Source organism: Martes martes (genome assembly GCF_963455335.1).
Source record: "Martes martes genome assembly, chromosome: 18".
NCBI classification, from domain to species: domain Eukaryota; kingdom Metazoa; phylum Chordata; class Mammalia; order Carnivora; family Mustelidae; genus Martes; species Martes martes.
Window position 1 is genome coordinate 12,409,478 of NC_137906.1, and position 15,888 is coordinate 12,425,365.

General features: G+C 53.9%; 1 protein-coding gene across 2 annotated transcripts in view; it reads right to left on the reverse strand.

Moving 5' to 3' along the window:
* The window catches only part of SDK1 (sidekick cell adhesion molecule 1), an 865,094-nt gene that overhangs the window by 20,348 nt on the left and 828,858 nt on the right, over window positions 1–15,888 (reverse strand). For both annotated transcript variants that reach the window (XM_080830507.1, XM_080830508.1), the window contains exons 39-40: window positions 10,197–10,358; window positions 9,242–9,367 (exon numbers count right to left, since the gene is read on the reverse strand). In XM_080830507.1, the coding sequence (XP_080686633.1) occupies window positions 9,242–9,367; window positions 10,197–10,358 (288 nt within the window). The remainder of the gene's footprint in view (window positions 1–9,241; window positions 9,368–10,196; window positions 10,359–15,888) is intronic.

A 15,888-nucleotide genomic window follows, 5' to 3' on the forward strand; every position in this document is an offset into this window, starting at 1 on the left:
TTTTTCATCTCTGCCCCAATGCTACCGAATATGAGCGCAAATGAGACAAACACATACTGAATTCTGAACACTTGCATACCCGTGTTCATGGCATTATTAACAATAGTCAAAAGGTGGCAGCAACCAAGCATCTGTCAACAGATGAACAGATAAACAACGTGGTCCGTCTGCACCATGGAATAGCATTCAGCCTTAAAAAGGAAGGGAATGCTGGCACCGGCCCCAACACGGATGAGCCTGGAGGACGTGATGCTCCGTGAAAGAAGCTGGACGCAGAAGGACGAACGCTGTGAGACCCCCATTTATAGGAGGTCCCCAAACACATCAAAATCACAGACACAGAGAGTGGACAGCGGGGCCAGGGGCTGGGGGAGGGGAGGGGTTATGGGTTCATGGGGACAGAGTCTCAGTTTGGGAAGATGAAGAAGTTCCGGAGACGGACGATGGTGATGTCTGCACATTAGAGTGCATGTTCTCAACGCCACTGAACCCCGCACTTACAAGGGGTCACAATGGTGAATTTTATCTTACATATTTTTTGCCACAGTAAACATACATATTGATTTTATCTAAACCCTGACATGTGGGAAAACATTCATAAAGTTGACATTAAAGCCAGAAAGTCGAGATGCAGAAAGACAGGAAGAAGCCGGTAGATCAGACTCTGAGGCATCTCCCAACAGGGCCAAGGGAACGTGATCAGCGATGTCGGTCATCAAAACCTCATAGAGAGCACAGCACTGTGGCTGAAGGAGGACTAGAGTCTAGAGAGCGTGCGTGCAAAGCCTGGCCCTAACATGCCTCAGCTGTGTGACCTTAGGTGGAGCGCCCAACCTCTCTGGGCCTCAACTGCAGAATGGTGACAACAAAGGCATCTACATCATAGATCGGTTTTGAGGGTTAAACTAGGCTCTATTTGTAAAGTGCTTTTAACAGTGAGATACGTAAGGGAAACCGTGCACGGCCCGCGTATATATAAACCCAATCTCGAAGGAAGTGCTTTGGTAAAAAGTGGGCTCCGAGCCCAAAATATTCATTTGAAGTGCTGATCCTTTATGAATTATAATTTCTTTTACAGGCACAGGTATGTGATCTTTTTAAAAAGAGCAGGAGATCTGCAGAGGAGAGGCGTGCTTGAATATGCGTGCTCACGCATGGACAGCTTTCCGGGGAGCTGAGGGTTATCTGGCACCGACCTTATCACGCGCCTGGAACACCAGATATGCTCAAGTGGATTAGCCCAACGGCACACAGAAAGAAAATTGCTAGTGTACAAGTCCATATTTGCATAGGATTTAGAGTTTGCACCGATTAAGTCCTTACAGCCACAGGTTAATGAAGGAACAGATGTGAATGAGATTTTAAAGGTACAAATCTCTGTAGAGGCAGAAAGAGAGCGCAATGATTATTTATTTCTAAATATTCACAGTTACACTCATTTCTCACCAAGGTACCCATTACCACTAATAATGTCAAAATGGCAAGCCATAGCTTCAAGTCTCCCCGCTCTGGCCCTAACGGATTGAGGTTTGCACATGGAATGATGGCTGCCTAACATGTTCGTTCGGATGTTCTGCACAAGAATGATCGGGGAGTAACGGGGGCAGAGAGTGCATTTTCTCTCCACAAGCCACTCCCTGTGCCTCGGGAGCCCCCGTGGCCCCGTCCTCCCCTCTGCTGCCTCCCATCCATGCACATGATCGTTCCACAGACACTGAAGTTCTCCCTCTTTGCTCAGGCTTTGTTCCACCCATCGGGGAATCAGCTGAGATTTCTGTTCAGATGAGCAATTCAAAAGTCCAAGGGCAGGGGGTGGAGGCAGCTAAATAAGGTCATTCCTCCCTTTCAGACTCCTCTTGACCTCACTCCCACCCTCCAGCAAGAGATGCTTGCTTCCACCAGTGGGCTTTCTGAGCACTCCGTCGCATCACTGGGCCCTCGAGGTTTTCAAGAGTTCAAAAAATACCTGTTGATGTGATTACCTTCCCATCCATCCATCTCCCCATCCAGCCAACCATCCAACCAACCATCCACCCACTTTACCCTTCCTTCCTTCCATCCATCCACCACCCATCTGTCCATCCATCTCTCCATCCATGCGTCCATCTCCCCGTCCAACCATCCATCCGCCCACCCATTTATTCTTTCCTTCCTTCCTTCCTTCCACCATCCGTCTATCCATCCAGCCATCCACCCACCTACGTATCTCCATAGCCCTTTGCAGGACCTAGCACAAGCAGGCTTCTAGTGAATACCCACCACATTTTATTTGCACTTACTATGAGTAAGCCACTATTCTAAGGGCTTTAAATGTGGACTGGACCGTGCAGTGTTTTTCCTCTAAAAAGACTGACAGGGGAGCGTGGGCGTCTTAGTCAGTCGAGCATCTAACTACTGATTTCGGCTCAGGTCATGATCTCAGGGTTGTGGGGTCGAGCCCTGTCAGTCTCTGTACTCAGTGTGAAGTCTGCTTGAGATTCCCTCTCTCCCTCTGCCCCCACACTGCCTCTCCCTCTCTCTCTCAAATAAATAGAATCTTAGAAAAAAAAATAGAATAAAAGAGTAGACTATTTTATGCTACTCGAGCAACTAAAGGAAAAAAACATAGGCTCTTTTAAATGAATGTTGCTTAAACCATTGCAATCAAGGGACTGAGCGTGAGAGGTGTCCTCAGACTGTTCTGAGTAGGTCTGAACTCTTCTGGAGAGGGTTCCCCGAGTGTCTTTTGCATTAATGTTTCTGTAATGCTTTCCTGCTACCGAAGAAAAAAAATTATTTCCCCTTCCTCTGCCGTCACCTAAAGGCCACATTTTATTTTAAGTGTTCTGTCATAGCTCCAGGAATGGCGTGCATTTTTCAAAAAAAAAAAACATTTTAAAATATTGATAGCGAATCTCAATGCAGAACAATTTATTTAGTGATCCGTTTCCACTGAAAAATGTTGGGGGAGGGAGAGTCATAGCGAGAATTTCCTCCTGAGCTAACAGAAGAAAATGTTCTCGTTTTTATTTTACTTAATTTTTCCTTGCCAAAATTAGCGCATTCGGCATTTTGGCCGTCGCTTGTAATTCACCGGGCGATCTGTCTACACTAACATTTCCATCGTGGTCCTGAGTGGGTAAGGAAAGACGGCCAGCTGTTGACGCGTCCACTCTGTCTCCGCCGCGGATTGCTTTTCTCATTTGTATTATGCCGTTAAATATCTCAATAAATCAATGATGGAGAAAAGTACCTCTACAAATTAGGGGGAAAATAACATTACAGAACTATTAGCTATAATGAGGTTTGTGCAACTGATTTTCCACGCACTGGGATAATCCCCAGCGCCGGATTCCCATCTCAACCAACACGTGGGAGGCGTGCACGCCTTTGCACGGACTACAGGCCGCTCTGGGGATCTGACTCAGCCAGTCTCTGGACCCGAGGCGAGGCTGCCCCGTGCCGGGACGCTCAGCCTGGCTTTCCCTCCCCATTCGGAGAGCTCCTCCATCACGCTCCTGGGAAACTCAGGATGGGCCGGAAGAGACCAGAAGTGTCTTCCAAAGCCACTTCCCTGACTGCCGGGTGCCTGGTGCCGAGTCCCCGGCTGGCACAGGGCTCTGAATTTCCTGGCTGACCTTCAGGCGGACACCTCCTGATGTCTGTGGGAGGGGGGTCCAGGGTGGGGAGTGAGCCCAAATCGCGCTTGTGTGGGGGGCCAGTCCTCCCTCCCCGTTCCTGGACGCCTGAGGGAGCACCTGCCCGGATTCTCGCTACCACCCCCCCCCCCACCAGCAAGGTAAGTGAGTGGGACACTGCTACAAGATGAACCTTGCCAAGTGTTCCTACGGGGATCCCATGGATCATGCACCCCAAGTCCCACCGTCCTCAGGGGAGGCGCACACAGTCTGGCTCCTCAGCGGTCGGGTGTTTCTTTAAGGAATGTGAATCTTTGCTTTGTCCTTGCTGCCTTCACAGCCTTCTCTGTGCCCCAAACAGGCAGAGAGGCAGATACTAAAGGTCCTTAAAGAAAGAACATTTTGGGGGCACCTGGGTCGCTCAGATGGTTAAGCATCTGCCTTCGGCTCAGGTCATGACCCCAGGGTCCTGGTATCGAGTCCGGTGTCAGGCTCCTTTCTCGGCAGAGAGTCTGCTTCTCCCTCTGCCTCTGCCCCTCCCTCTGCTTGTGCTCTCTTTCTCTCTCTCTCGAAGAAAGAAATAAAATGTTAAAAAAAAAAAAAAAGAAAAAAGAGAAAAAAGAAAGAACCCCTTTCCCACCTAATAGCTTTTGCCGCCTCGGAGCTGACCTGCCTACAGCCCACAGAACGTGTCCCTTCTCATCCTGTGGCCCCCGCCTCCCCTCCGCCCGGCGGCAGGAGGCACATCTGCTCCCAGATAATGTCCTAATAAACCTGGAAACATGAACACCTCTCTTCTCAATTGAGACGGAGCCCAGCTCAGGCACATCGGCGGGCCGCTCAATTTACCTCTCCAATGCCCGTGGAACCGAGCTGTGTGCTGCCGGTACTCAGACAGACGCCAGGCCCCCACAAAAGTTTGATTTCATGGACAATTAAACAGGGTCTCCATGCTGAATGAAACTGTCACTCACGGGCCCCAGATTTCTGGTTCCACTAACTCACGCAACCAGCAACGTGACTGTCAGCCCGCAGCCCCGAGCAAATGGAGGCCTGTCAGCTATTTATTCCTTAAACACTGCCTTTTCTCTCTGTGTCAGTGGTCAGTCTCCATTCGAAATCTAACTGAAGCAGTGGGGTTCAAACACGAGGCTAAATACCTTTGAGAAAAGAAGAAAAAAAATCTCACCTTTTATCTGATCTGGTTTAAGGCAGGAGATGAAACGAGATGAAAGTCTAGAAGCAAAGGGTACCTATACCCAGAAGGAGGCGGGCACTGGGCAGGTGTAAGGACAGGAGCGAGCGCCAGGCCGGGGAGGTTGGATCAGTGGCAGCTGCCCGCTTGCCGCCTGTCTGCCGCCCGCCTGCCACATTTGCTGACTTGGGGATTTCCATCAGTCTTAAACCTTTGGAATAAGGCTGATTTTCTTCTTTGTTCAAGTGAAAAGTCCCAGCGCCAAAGATGGAACATGAACAAAATGAGCGGGGAGACGCAGACGTGTGTGTGTGGGGGGTGGGGGTGACATCAGGGCCTGGGACCAGGGGCCTGTCCTCTGGCGGGCCAGCTCTCCGCTCTGGGCTAACCACACTGTTTGTGAAAAACGCTGCCTGCGCCGGGTCCATCCTAAACATGAATTTCACGGCTGCTTCAGAGAGGAAAATATATTTATAGTTCCTTGAGTGCCATTCCAGTCTATTGTGTAAATATGTAAATTTGGTTTCGTGAGCTACACAATAAAATGCCTTGGGATAATTTGTGTAAATAAATCGTCTGCATAAGCCCACTGCACAGTTTCCATGGCCTTCTAGGGAACTTTGCAACACCGACTCAGAGGAAACGTAGCACAACCCGAGACGTGCCTCTTTCGCAAGGCTGTCCTTGGCTCCGTGTGCTCACTGACCGTCCTTCCCAGAAAGGAGAGAGTCCGTGTTCTGGCCCAAGACACTAATCTCCTAGCTGCTGTCAGGAGGGCAGTGGGGCGACCCCACAGGATATGCAGGGGTTACTGTGACAGTGCAGGAGAGGAAGAGACTGTGTTGCCACCTGTCCCCACCTGGCCCCACCTGCGCCAGCCCGCTGGGCGCCTCGTGGCACCAGCCACTAAGCTGACGAGCTGCCTGACTCCCTGGTGCAAGACAGAGACTTGCCTGGGCAGGGAGATGGCAGACCCAGCAGACAAGCTGCTCCGGCTCCCCAGACACTTGGTGGCAGGGACCCGTGGGGGCCAGGTGGACTCTATCAAAAATAAGGGCTCCTCGTGACAACCTGGACCCATCTCCCAGATCCCCACTCCCCTGCCTGGAGAAAGTCTTGCCAGAGAGCTTCGGTGGAGAAAATAAGATAGAGCGTTTAATGTTTTGTGTAATGAGGCCTGTAATAGATGACAGCTGAGATCCAAAGCCCTAAGGCACCAGCAAGGTGTTTAAATATTGACAATCCATAAAAGCATTTCATTTGCCTCTGAGTTGCTGCTGGCCTCTGTCACGGGAGGGAGGAGGCACCCCTCTGTGGGGAGACGGCGAACCCCGCAGCTGCTCCGGTCCGGTCCACGGTACGAAAGGGGAAATTGGGGGCAGAAGAGAGCAGAAGCGAAACCTTCAGCGCTCCTGGAGCAAGACGGCGGCTCACAGGTCAGCCTCCTTCTGCATCTTGGTCCCTGGGGACCGGCTTCCTCATCTCGGCACCAACTGACGGAGCTCAGGGTCCTGCCGATCTCTGGAGGCGTCCACCCGGCCAAGGACCTCGGGGAGCGAGGCTCAGTGCGAGACCTAGCCCCGTGTCCTGGTTAGCTCTTCACACCACCGTCCAGACTGCCCAAAGCTGTGCTTCTTCCAACAGGCCACCTGCTTCCTCCTTTAGGGTGGATGGATGTTATGCTAACCCCATGAGAAGCCTGAGAATCAAAACCTCTCCTTTGCTCAGAAAGTGCCAGAATATGCTCTCCTCTGCTAGGATTCTGAGCCCATGCAACCATGTCTGGCTGCTGACGTGGTCCATTCCCCACGCTGACCTCTGACCTGGAGATGCCCTTTCCAAAGATGTGCTGTTGCCCTTGTCTCCTTAGGACACCATTGTGGGATACATGTGCGTGTATATATATGTATCTTTAAAATCTTAAGCTGAGCTTTTCATTTTGAGATAATTGTAAACAGAACCGCACGCAGTTACGGGAAATCATGCAAAGAGAAACCATGTGTCCTTTCTCGGGTGTCCGCTAACGGGATCGTCTTGCTGACACAGCCCAGACACGGAGCATTCCTGTCACCCCAGGGACCCCACTGTGGTCCTCTCACAGCCACTGTATTGGCGGGGGTGGGGGGATGGTCCTAACATTCTAGTCAGGGAGGAAGCCCTCGGCAGAAGGAGGGGAGTTGGCAGGAGTCCGCTGTGCCTGTGTGTCCTCTAGTGCAAGGCCTCTCACCTTTTCCTGGGGCCAGAGATCCCATTGGCATCCTGCTGACTCTGAAGGGACACCTTCTCGGAATGGCTTTAGTTGCATAAAACATGAAGGGAAGCCAGTTATGCTGTTAATGCTTGTAAGTACCTAGAGGTGACCGAAAGTTCCCAGCAGCCCCGTCTCCCTGGACTGCGGACCGTGTGGGTCACGCGTGGTTTTCGTTGGGTGACCTGTTGGGCTATGTGGTTCTCTGGAAGGCAGGTGCACAGGTCTGGATTTTGGGGGGCACCGCGATGCCAGGGCCGCGCTGGGTGATGAGGCCTGGGCAGTGTTCAGACGACAGGGAAGCCATGCTGCGAGGCACCCGCGCGGCTGGGACAGGATGGGAAGCAGCGTGATTTCTGTTGCTGCCAATTCCGCAGTCTCTTCAGCTACGTCTGTGGTTTCTTACCTACTGTGGGGGGATTGAATGGTGTCCCCTCAAAATTCACGTGCTCAAGGTCTGATCCCCAATGTCCCAGCATGTGACCTTATTCGGGAATAGGGTCTTTGCAGATATAATTAGTCAAGACGAGGTCTTGAGGGGGTGCCTAACCCGCTATGACCGGTGTCCTCATAAAAAGGAGACAGCCGGGCACGGGGATAGAAGGGCGCACAGGGAGAAGGCAGGGATGGCGGTGAGGACTCCACAAGGCAAAGAACGCCCAAGGCTGAGAGCAAACCCCCCGAAGCCAGGAGACAGGATGGAAGAGACACTCCGTCATGGCCTCAGAGGACCCCCTTCCCCTGCCACACCCTGCCCCTGCCCGCCCAGCCTCCAGATGGAGGCAGGACCCGCACGTGGGTGAAGCTGCCCAGTGTGGGCCCCGGGGCTACGGCAGTCTGAGTAAGTGAACACGCCTGTGCTCATGAGGCAAGGACAAGCTGGATTTCAGTGAGGGCTCAGTGATGTCCACGGATCTCATGAATTCTCAGGAGCCCCTTGCTGGGCCTGAAAGCTCACAAAGCAACCTTTGCAATGAATGCTCTCCCCAGATTCGGGGAGAAAAGCGTTGAGTTGCTTCCTTGGGGTAGGTGCGGCTCCCATGGCCCTCGGCTGGGCCCAGACCTCACCGGGCCTGTGTTTGAAGGTCTTGAAGTCTCAGAAAGTGCTCGGGAATCAGATGTCCTCAGTGGGGGACCTGCTGTCCGCTCTCGGGGCTGCCTACTTTCAGAGGGACAGGCTGGTGAGGGGCCCAGTGGATGCAGAAGGCCCATCACTGATTCGAGACCCCTGCTTCCAGAACAGACCAAGTGCCTTGTTCAACACAAGCTCCCAGGACCCCTTGGGTGGACGCACTGAACATGTAAGTGCTTGAGCCAAGGAATTTTTCATATCGCCTTTAAAGGATGCTGTTTTGGTCTCAGGCACCAGATATTCTAATTAGAACTTTCTGGGAGGTGCTTGCGACTAGTCATCTCTCAGAAGCAGTTTGGCGGACAGTCTGATACAGGGACGGATGTGACCCCGCAGACCTTCCCTCTCAGTCCAACGGCTTCTTGAACCATCTGACTACAGCGATGCCCAGTGCCATGGACGGGCTCGGGCGGTGAGCTTTCTGCTGGCAGCCCAGGCGCATCATGGGTTTTCATGCTCAGATACGATTCAATGTGCTGCCCTCTGAAGGTCACGGTGGACATGCTCAGTGTTCTCTGTGTTTGGTGACACCCCCTAGCTCCAAGGACTAATGACTGGCTCAGCGCAGCAGAAATGGATTTTCCAGTAATGTCCATGCTGCGTTATTACCGCTGACTGGGAGGGAGGGAGCGAAAACCCTTAGGGCGGACAGGGTAGGGAATAGACCTTAGACCTCATTTTCAGGAGCCTAAATATGGGGCATGTGAGGGGTGAGCTTCACTGTGATCAGAAAGGAGCGGGGCTCAACTGGGTGCAAAGACGCAGAGCCCGAGACGAGCCCCCCGGAAACACTCTTGGATCCCACCAGCGAGCAGGAAGCGTGTGCAAGTGTCCCCTGTTTCTGAGGATGACCACGCCTCTAAGGACGTGTGCTGTGGCGAAACACGGAGACTCTCATGCCCGCGAGGTGACGGAGCAGAGGGAGAGACGTGTCTAGCATTTCATCGAGTTCCCCTCACGTCTGTGTTGTTAGGGAAAGGCTGCGAGGAAGCCGAGGGCTCGGATTCTTAGGCTCCCAGCTTGACAGGTATCCCAGCCCCACCCCTTACCTGAGGGCCTGGCCTCGATGACGTAGCCAGTGGTGGGCGTCCTGCCTGCATTCCCCTCGGTCCACTGCAGGGTCAGTTCGGAGGCTGACTTGGTGACCAAGACATCTCTGGGGGACCCTGGGGAGCCTGTAGTGTAAAAGAGACGGGGGGGGGTGGAGATTGGCACTCGGGGGGCTCCTCATCCCCCAGGTGGGGCCAGCCCTGCCCAGGCTCTGTCTACTTCTCCAGGCAGATGGCTTAGCCTTGCCTGGTCACACTCTGCTCATCCCAGATGTGGGAAGGCTACAGTGGCCTCACATGAGGCCAGTGGTGGGCCAGACTTGAACAGAGACAAGCCATGCAACAGGCCCAGGACTGCGCCTGGCACGCGGTGGGCCCGCTGTGAACCTAGATCCTGCCACCCTCGCCTTGCTAAGAATGCAAACAAAGTCCAAAATTGTTTAAGTAGGAAGCTATGGGGCTTCTTGGCACGATGTGAACATTTCACACTTCTTTTGTTTATCTTATTTCCAAAATTCACTAATTTGGGGGGTGCCTGGTGGCACAACTGGCTGGGCGTCCGACTCTTGCTTTTGGCTCAGGTCATGATCTCAGGGTCGTGAGGTCGAGGCCTGAGTTGGGCTCCACGCTCAGTGGGGAGTCTGCTTGGGTTTCTCCCTCTCCCTCTGCCTCTAACAAAAGTAAATAAACCTTTAAAAAATTCACTTGTTCTTTCCAAAGCTTTCCAGAAAACAGCCCCGAACATTACGTGTCTGACACCTAGGAATTTGCTCATCTCTGTTTAACAAGTCCATCTGGAGAGGTTGGTGCTGGCACGAGCTTTTGAAGATAACCCTGCTGCCGAAAGACCTCTGTTTCTGCTGCTCTGGGTGGGCCACCACCGCTCGGGCTGCTGCGAGGACAGGCCCATCTGGCACGGAAGTGGACACGCGGCCCTGGGCGGAGCTCTACTTACCCTCCGCTGGCCCGGCCGTGACGTTGGCTTGCAGCTCGGGCCCGTAGGCGATGGTCCGCGCCTGCACGCGGAAGAAGTAGGTGACTCCCTTGGTGAGATCGCGCACCTTCAGCCAGCGGCGCCAGTTCCCCTTCACGTCCACCGTCACCACCTTGCTCACCCCTGCAACCACCAAGAGAGAGAGCAAAGGCCAGGAGGGGCCCGGGGTCAGAAGGGCCAGGAGTACCACCTATGTTGCCGTGACAACAGCGATGGTGGCCCCAACTTGCGAAGGAAGGATTTCTTACAATTAGGAGGAGTTTAAGTGGTGGTAATGGCCAATTTTCAGCACAGATAAGTGTAATTAGTGTTCAAGTCTGATAAGTGGTGCTGGCAAAGGGAAGAGCCAGCCTCATGGGGCGATGCAGGGAGGGGGCCCATGAGTCCCACCTCGTGCCGGGGAGGCTCCCCACCCCCCCGTCTTCCCATTCCCGGGTCAGGTTCCCCTCCCCATGGACCCTGAGCCGCACAGGCTCTGTGTCGCTGTGTCAGCGACCCGGAGCTTCCCAACTCCGGAGAAGAGAGCACGGAAGAAGATGGGCTTCCCCTAAGAGCGGTCTCCAGCCCGACTGGGTTGGCCAACCTGTGGCCTAAAGGCGCCCAGCCACGAGTGAGAACTTGGTCCTTGGACTTGGAAGCAAGGATGAAGAAAGACCATCACACCAAATATCGAAGCCCTGATTCGAACTAGGAGGACAGACAGACAACAGGTCGCTGACATAAATGAAGTGAATGTGTTGGCTGTATTCCGTGGAATGAGAAAACCAAGATTTAACATTTGGGGAGGAAGACGCATAGTGAAAATTATATGATTGCAGCATTTTCCAGGACAGAAATGGGGCTCTCTGGTTAAATAAGTTTGAAGATGATGTGTTCAAAAAAAAGTCTTGTAAGCTCCTAGGTCAGGATTTCTGAGAACTTTCACCCCATGCGTGTCTATGGGGCATCCCTGGGGGAGGAGGAAAGGGTGCCCCTGCTCTGACATTAGCCAGCAGAGCTGGCCAGGAGAGCAAACGGACCATCCAGGGTGGCTGTGGCTGGGCCTGCCCTCTGCGTGGACAACTGGTGCCATCCCCACCCTTCATCCCTGTGTAGCCTTGAACTCAGAAGAGCCCCACAAAGTGTGTTCTTTACTACAAAATGGGTTCACTCTTCAAAGTCGTCAAAGCCAATGTCTCTTGTCCTACAGTTATCCCAATACCTTCCGGCTGGTTCACTGTTTTCACACCATGCCTTGTACAGAACATTGATTCAGCTAAATGAGTCTCTTCCAGACTATTTCAGAATGATTCTTACCATGTTTGAATGACCTCTGAATCTGAGGTTTCTGGGCCATTTCTGCCCTGAGAGGCTGCCCTCACCTTGCACAGCTCAAGAAAGGGGTTTCGGGATGACAGTTTGCACACATAATGACCATCATTGCAAATGGGTGGGATCTTGGATATAAAGTTATTCTGCATAGCACTCCCCCCCCTTTTTAATTAACAAATGCCTTCCTTTTCCCCAGAGCAGAAACAAAGCCATGTGCAGATTTTGTGAATTCCATCCCACTAGGAGGTAGAGCTGGTCCGACCTCCCCTGCATTTCAACGATGTCAGAATCTTATTTATTTAGTCAATTTTTAAACCGTGCCCTGCACTACAAAGCCCTGGGGTGCAATCACATAAAATACTACCGTTTAAAACATTTAAAAAAAACATAAAAGTAGCTCTGCCATAAAATCCGTTCCCCAAGAACACGGCTCAGGCTCTGCACAGCTTGGTGCTCCCCACCGTGACCAGGGGACTGGCCCTGGGGAGGCAGGATGAGACGAGCCCGTCTTCTCGATGGAGTGACCCCCGGGGCCCACTGGCAGGGGGAGGCTGCCGGGCTTTCTGCCGCCTTGGCCCGGGCTGGTGAGTTTGCCTGCGCGAATCCCAGGCACCACCCAGCGCCTGGGCCAGGAGGCAGGAAAAGCAGTCGGTAGAACCACCACTACTCGACATCACCATTTCACAGCCTCCCCCATTCTTGATGGCACAGACGTGTATAAACTCACACGTCGTGTCTTCTGCGATCTTCGCAAGAGGGCCGGCATTCCCGCAGAGTTCATAGGGCTCTAGCCCTCCAGGAAAGATGACTGAGGTTTTCACTACATTGGCCACTCCATCTCTGGGACATCGGGAAGAACCAGAAATTATTCAGAGACCCACCTGCTACTTTCATGATTCCCTGTTGGAAATCTGGATCCAACGTGAGGGCAACAGGGGCTGGGTTTCTCCAAGAGACCCCCACTCTAGGGCCCTGCACACGGAGCAGTTTGGCCAGCTGCTGCCCTAGGGGAGGGGACTCAATGAAGACTTCCTACAGCCACAAGAGGAGCCTCCCCAATCTCGCCTGCCCCCGGGAGAGACGGAGCTGGGTATGGACAGTGAGGGCTGGACGAGCCTGCCCGAGATGCAGGGCAGTCTGACCTCAGCAAGGCACGGGACGCTGAGCTGCGTGTTCGCCATCACTGCCTTCTGTTCAGCCCCTCTGGCCTCATCCCTGAGCATCTGGTCCTTTTCACTACACAATACCACACACCGTCCCATGCACAACTGAAGTTCCCCTTGCCCCTCGCCAGCCCCAGGTCAAAATGCCCCAAAGGGCCTAAGGGTAGAGAGAGGTCACAGGCGAGCCTCTGCCCTTTCCTGGCCGGTGTTCTCTGCCAGGACTGGTGGCCGCGGTCTGGCCAAACCAGGGGTTCTGGCAGATGCCATCCGACCAGGCAGGCCCACAGTGACACTGATGTTAGTGAGGAGCAGGGGCACTGCAGAAGGTCATGGGGTCAACCAGGGTGACACAAAGGAACAGGGCTGGTGAGCTCTGCTCCTCGGGAAGAGCCCGTTGGCTGGTGGCCAGGGAAGCTGGAGGACGGGGGGAGGATGTGGGGGGCCCGTGGCTGGCCTCACCCCCGGCTGGAGCGGGGGCAGTGCTGTTTCAGGATGGGGTCCGCAGTTGAAACGGAGGGCGCTCCTACTCACGGAAAGCCTGGAGCCCAGTGGCAGCTTCGGTGTTTCCTGTCACCAGCCCCAGGCCTGGACCAGCCATGCGACGGAGCAGGAATCAGAGTCTGGGATGTGCCCCAGCAACCGACGTGGTCCAAGTTTGGGAGTCTGGACGGTTTGCTCTTGAGCGCCCCGGGGACCCAAGGAAGCTGTGACCCCTGAGATTCTGGAGAAATGCATGAGCTGCCAAGCTCTCCTCCTGCCCTGACTTCAGAGCAGATCACGCTCACTGCCCGAGGCCAGAAAGATCCAGGTGGGCAGAACCAGCCCTCCTGACACAGAAGAGACGATGCTGGTGACCAACAGTCTTATTACTTGTGGGAAGAGGCGAAATGGTGCTTCCAAGTGACTCCACGTGTTGTCACTCGAGGGAGAAGGGCAAGTGCCACAGGTGGCCGGGAAATGCTTTGATGACCACTCGGCACACTCCTTTCTACGGCCTTCATGCATGTTTACTTGCAGAAGTGCAGGCGTTCCAGACATTTCCCCATCATGGTGGCTCTCGAACCAGCCTGCCCCAGTTCAAACCCCTTACGTGTCCGCAATACCCCCCGTAGCCCCGGGCGGCCATCTCAAGGGCTCGAAGCCTGAGTTCTAGGGAGATGTGAGTAAAAGCGGCCGCTGCACCATGCAGCTGTGGGAGGACGAGGATGAGTGCATGCAGGTGCTTCACACAGGCCTGGTCTGTAGAGCAAGTTGCGCCATCGCACCTACGATCACGGGCATGCATGTGGGGCCGTGTTTACAGGGAGCACCGAGAAGCCACGTGTCAGCCGCGCATGAGGGACCGGAGTGTCTAGCTGCGTCATGTGAGTGATGCCGTGTTGCTGTGGTTGCTGGACCACAACCCTGACCACACCAGGGAAACCACACGCAGGATCGTCTCCCTGGAAGGTGAGGCGAGGCCGTGGGTTCAGGCACATGGAGAGCCAGCGGGACTCTGGGACATCGGGACGGCGGAGCTCGGGGGACGGAGAAGCAGGGCCCACCGTGGCTTGTGACCAGGTGGGGACAACGACCGTAGTCTTGCTTGGACAGTAAGTACTTTTACAAGACTTAGGGAGCCAGGCTGGGCGCCAGGTCCAGGGGTGCCTGCCACGGAGTTTCTAGAGATTCTGCAAACCCATTACTGCCCTGATTTGGAGAAGCTACTTATCTGGGGGAGCACGGGCAGACTCGCTGTCTCGGTGAGGAGGTCGTGAATCTTGGTGATCCTTTCTCCTTTGCGTGGCACTAGCGTACAGTGTCTGCAGCGTGGTCTCACGCTGTGAGCGTGTGTGCACGTGTGTGCATACCTGGGTATATGTGTACACAGTACTGGGCAACAGGATGGACAGTGTCCAGAGGCTCTCTGCCCTTTGTCCAGGCACTACGAGCACGCACAGACGCCTGGCTTCTTCTGACTTGTGCCACTGGGACCCTGACCCCCGCCACGCCCCGGCCACCTGGTCCCCAGACAGGCACCCAGGTCTGAAAGGCACACAGGTGTGACTGAGCCCCCGCGGGGCCGGGGTTGTGCCCTCTGCCATTCCCAAGCCACATGCCTGCCTGGCCTCTACGGTTATTCAGCAAAGTGTATCAACGGTGTGAGACTCTCGCTGCATGTTTTTGCATCTCTGATTTGGGAGTGACGATGCAAACGTACCCAGCCGCTGTTTACTGCAAGCATCTCTTCTTTCCTAGCACTTCATAAAATAACAATGAATCTTATAGTCAATAATGGCATTTTAGATTCGATGACATAAAATCTTGTGCTTAAATTTTCTTCAAATCAACCCCCTGTTTTACTTAAATGCGCTTATTTTAAAAGGAAACTTTTATCATGGCCCTAAATGGAGCGCCAATATTATTTGATGTGTTGGTTGTATTTTTTTCCTCCTAGACATTAAATAATCTGTAATGGTTACAGTCTGGTATGTCTTACCAGGGGGAGCCTGCCCTGGGCTGGTCTCCCTTCTCTGGCCTGGTGCTGGGCACACAGCGAGCAAGGAACAATGTCCGTGGGGCTCTCCGAGAGCACATCAGCCGTTAGTGGGGAGGAGCTACGGGTATGTGAGAGATTACTGCGGTGCCAGAGGGAGTAACACAGCAAGGGCGGGGCTGTGCCCCTGAACGACCAAGCCCACGTGTACTTCCTTCACTTCCCCTCCCTAGGCGGTGGGCAGTCTCTACCGCAAACGTATGCATCCCCCATCCCCACTCCTCACCCCCAGACCCCCCGCTCCAAGCCCCTTGCCAGGTGCTGCCGCATCGCTGGTCTTCCCGGGCCTGAGCTTCTGTGCTGGGCCACGACCCCTTCTCCCCAGAAGCTTCTGTAGCTTCTCTTTCCATCTCAAATTCATCTTTAAGCCTTTATCATTGGGTCTCTCAGGCTCCTCTGTGTGCAAATATTTCCTCTGCTCTCCTTGGAGGGTCTGTGCTTCTGCTGATTGATCCCCGGAAGTGCAGAGCTGATCAATAAATCTTTTCATTCCGGGGCGTTGAGACTGTAGTTGTAGCCAGAGAGGGGCCTGGTGTGTGTGGGCCAGACCCTCTTGGGCCCTGCCGCTTTGGCCCTGGTGACATGGCCCTGGTGACCCAGCCCGCTGCTCTCACATGACTTCCTCCCCACTCCTCAGGTTTGG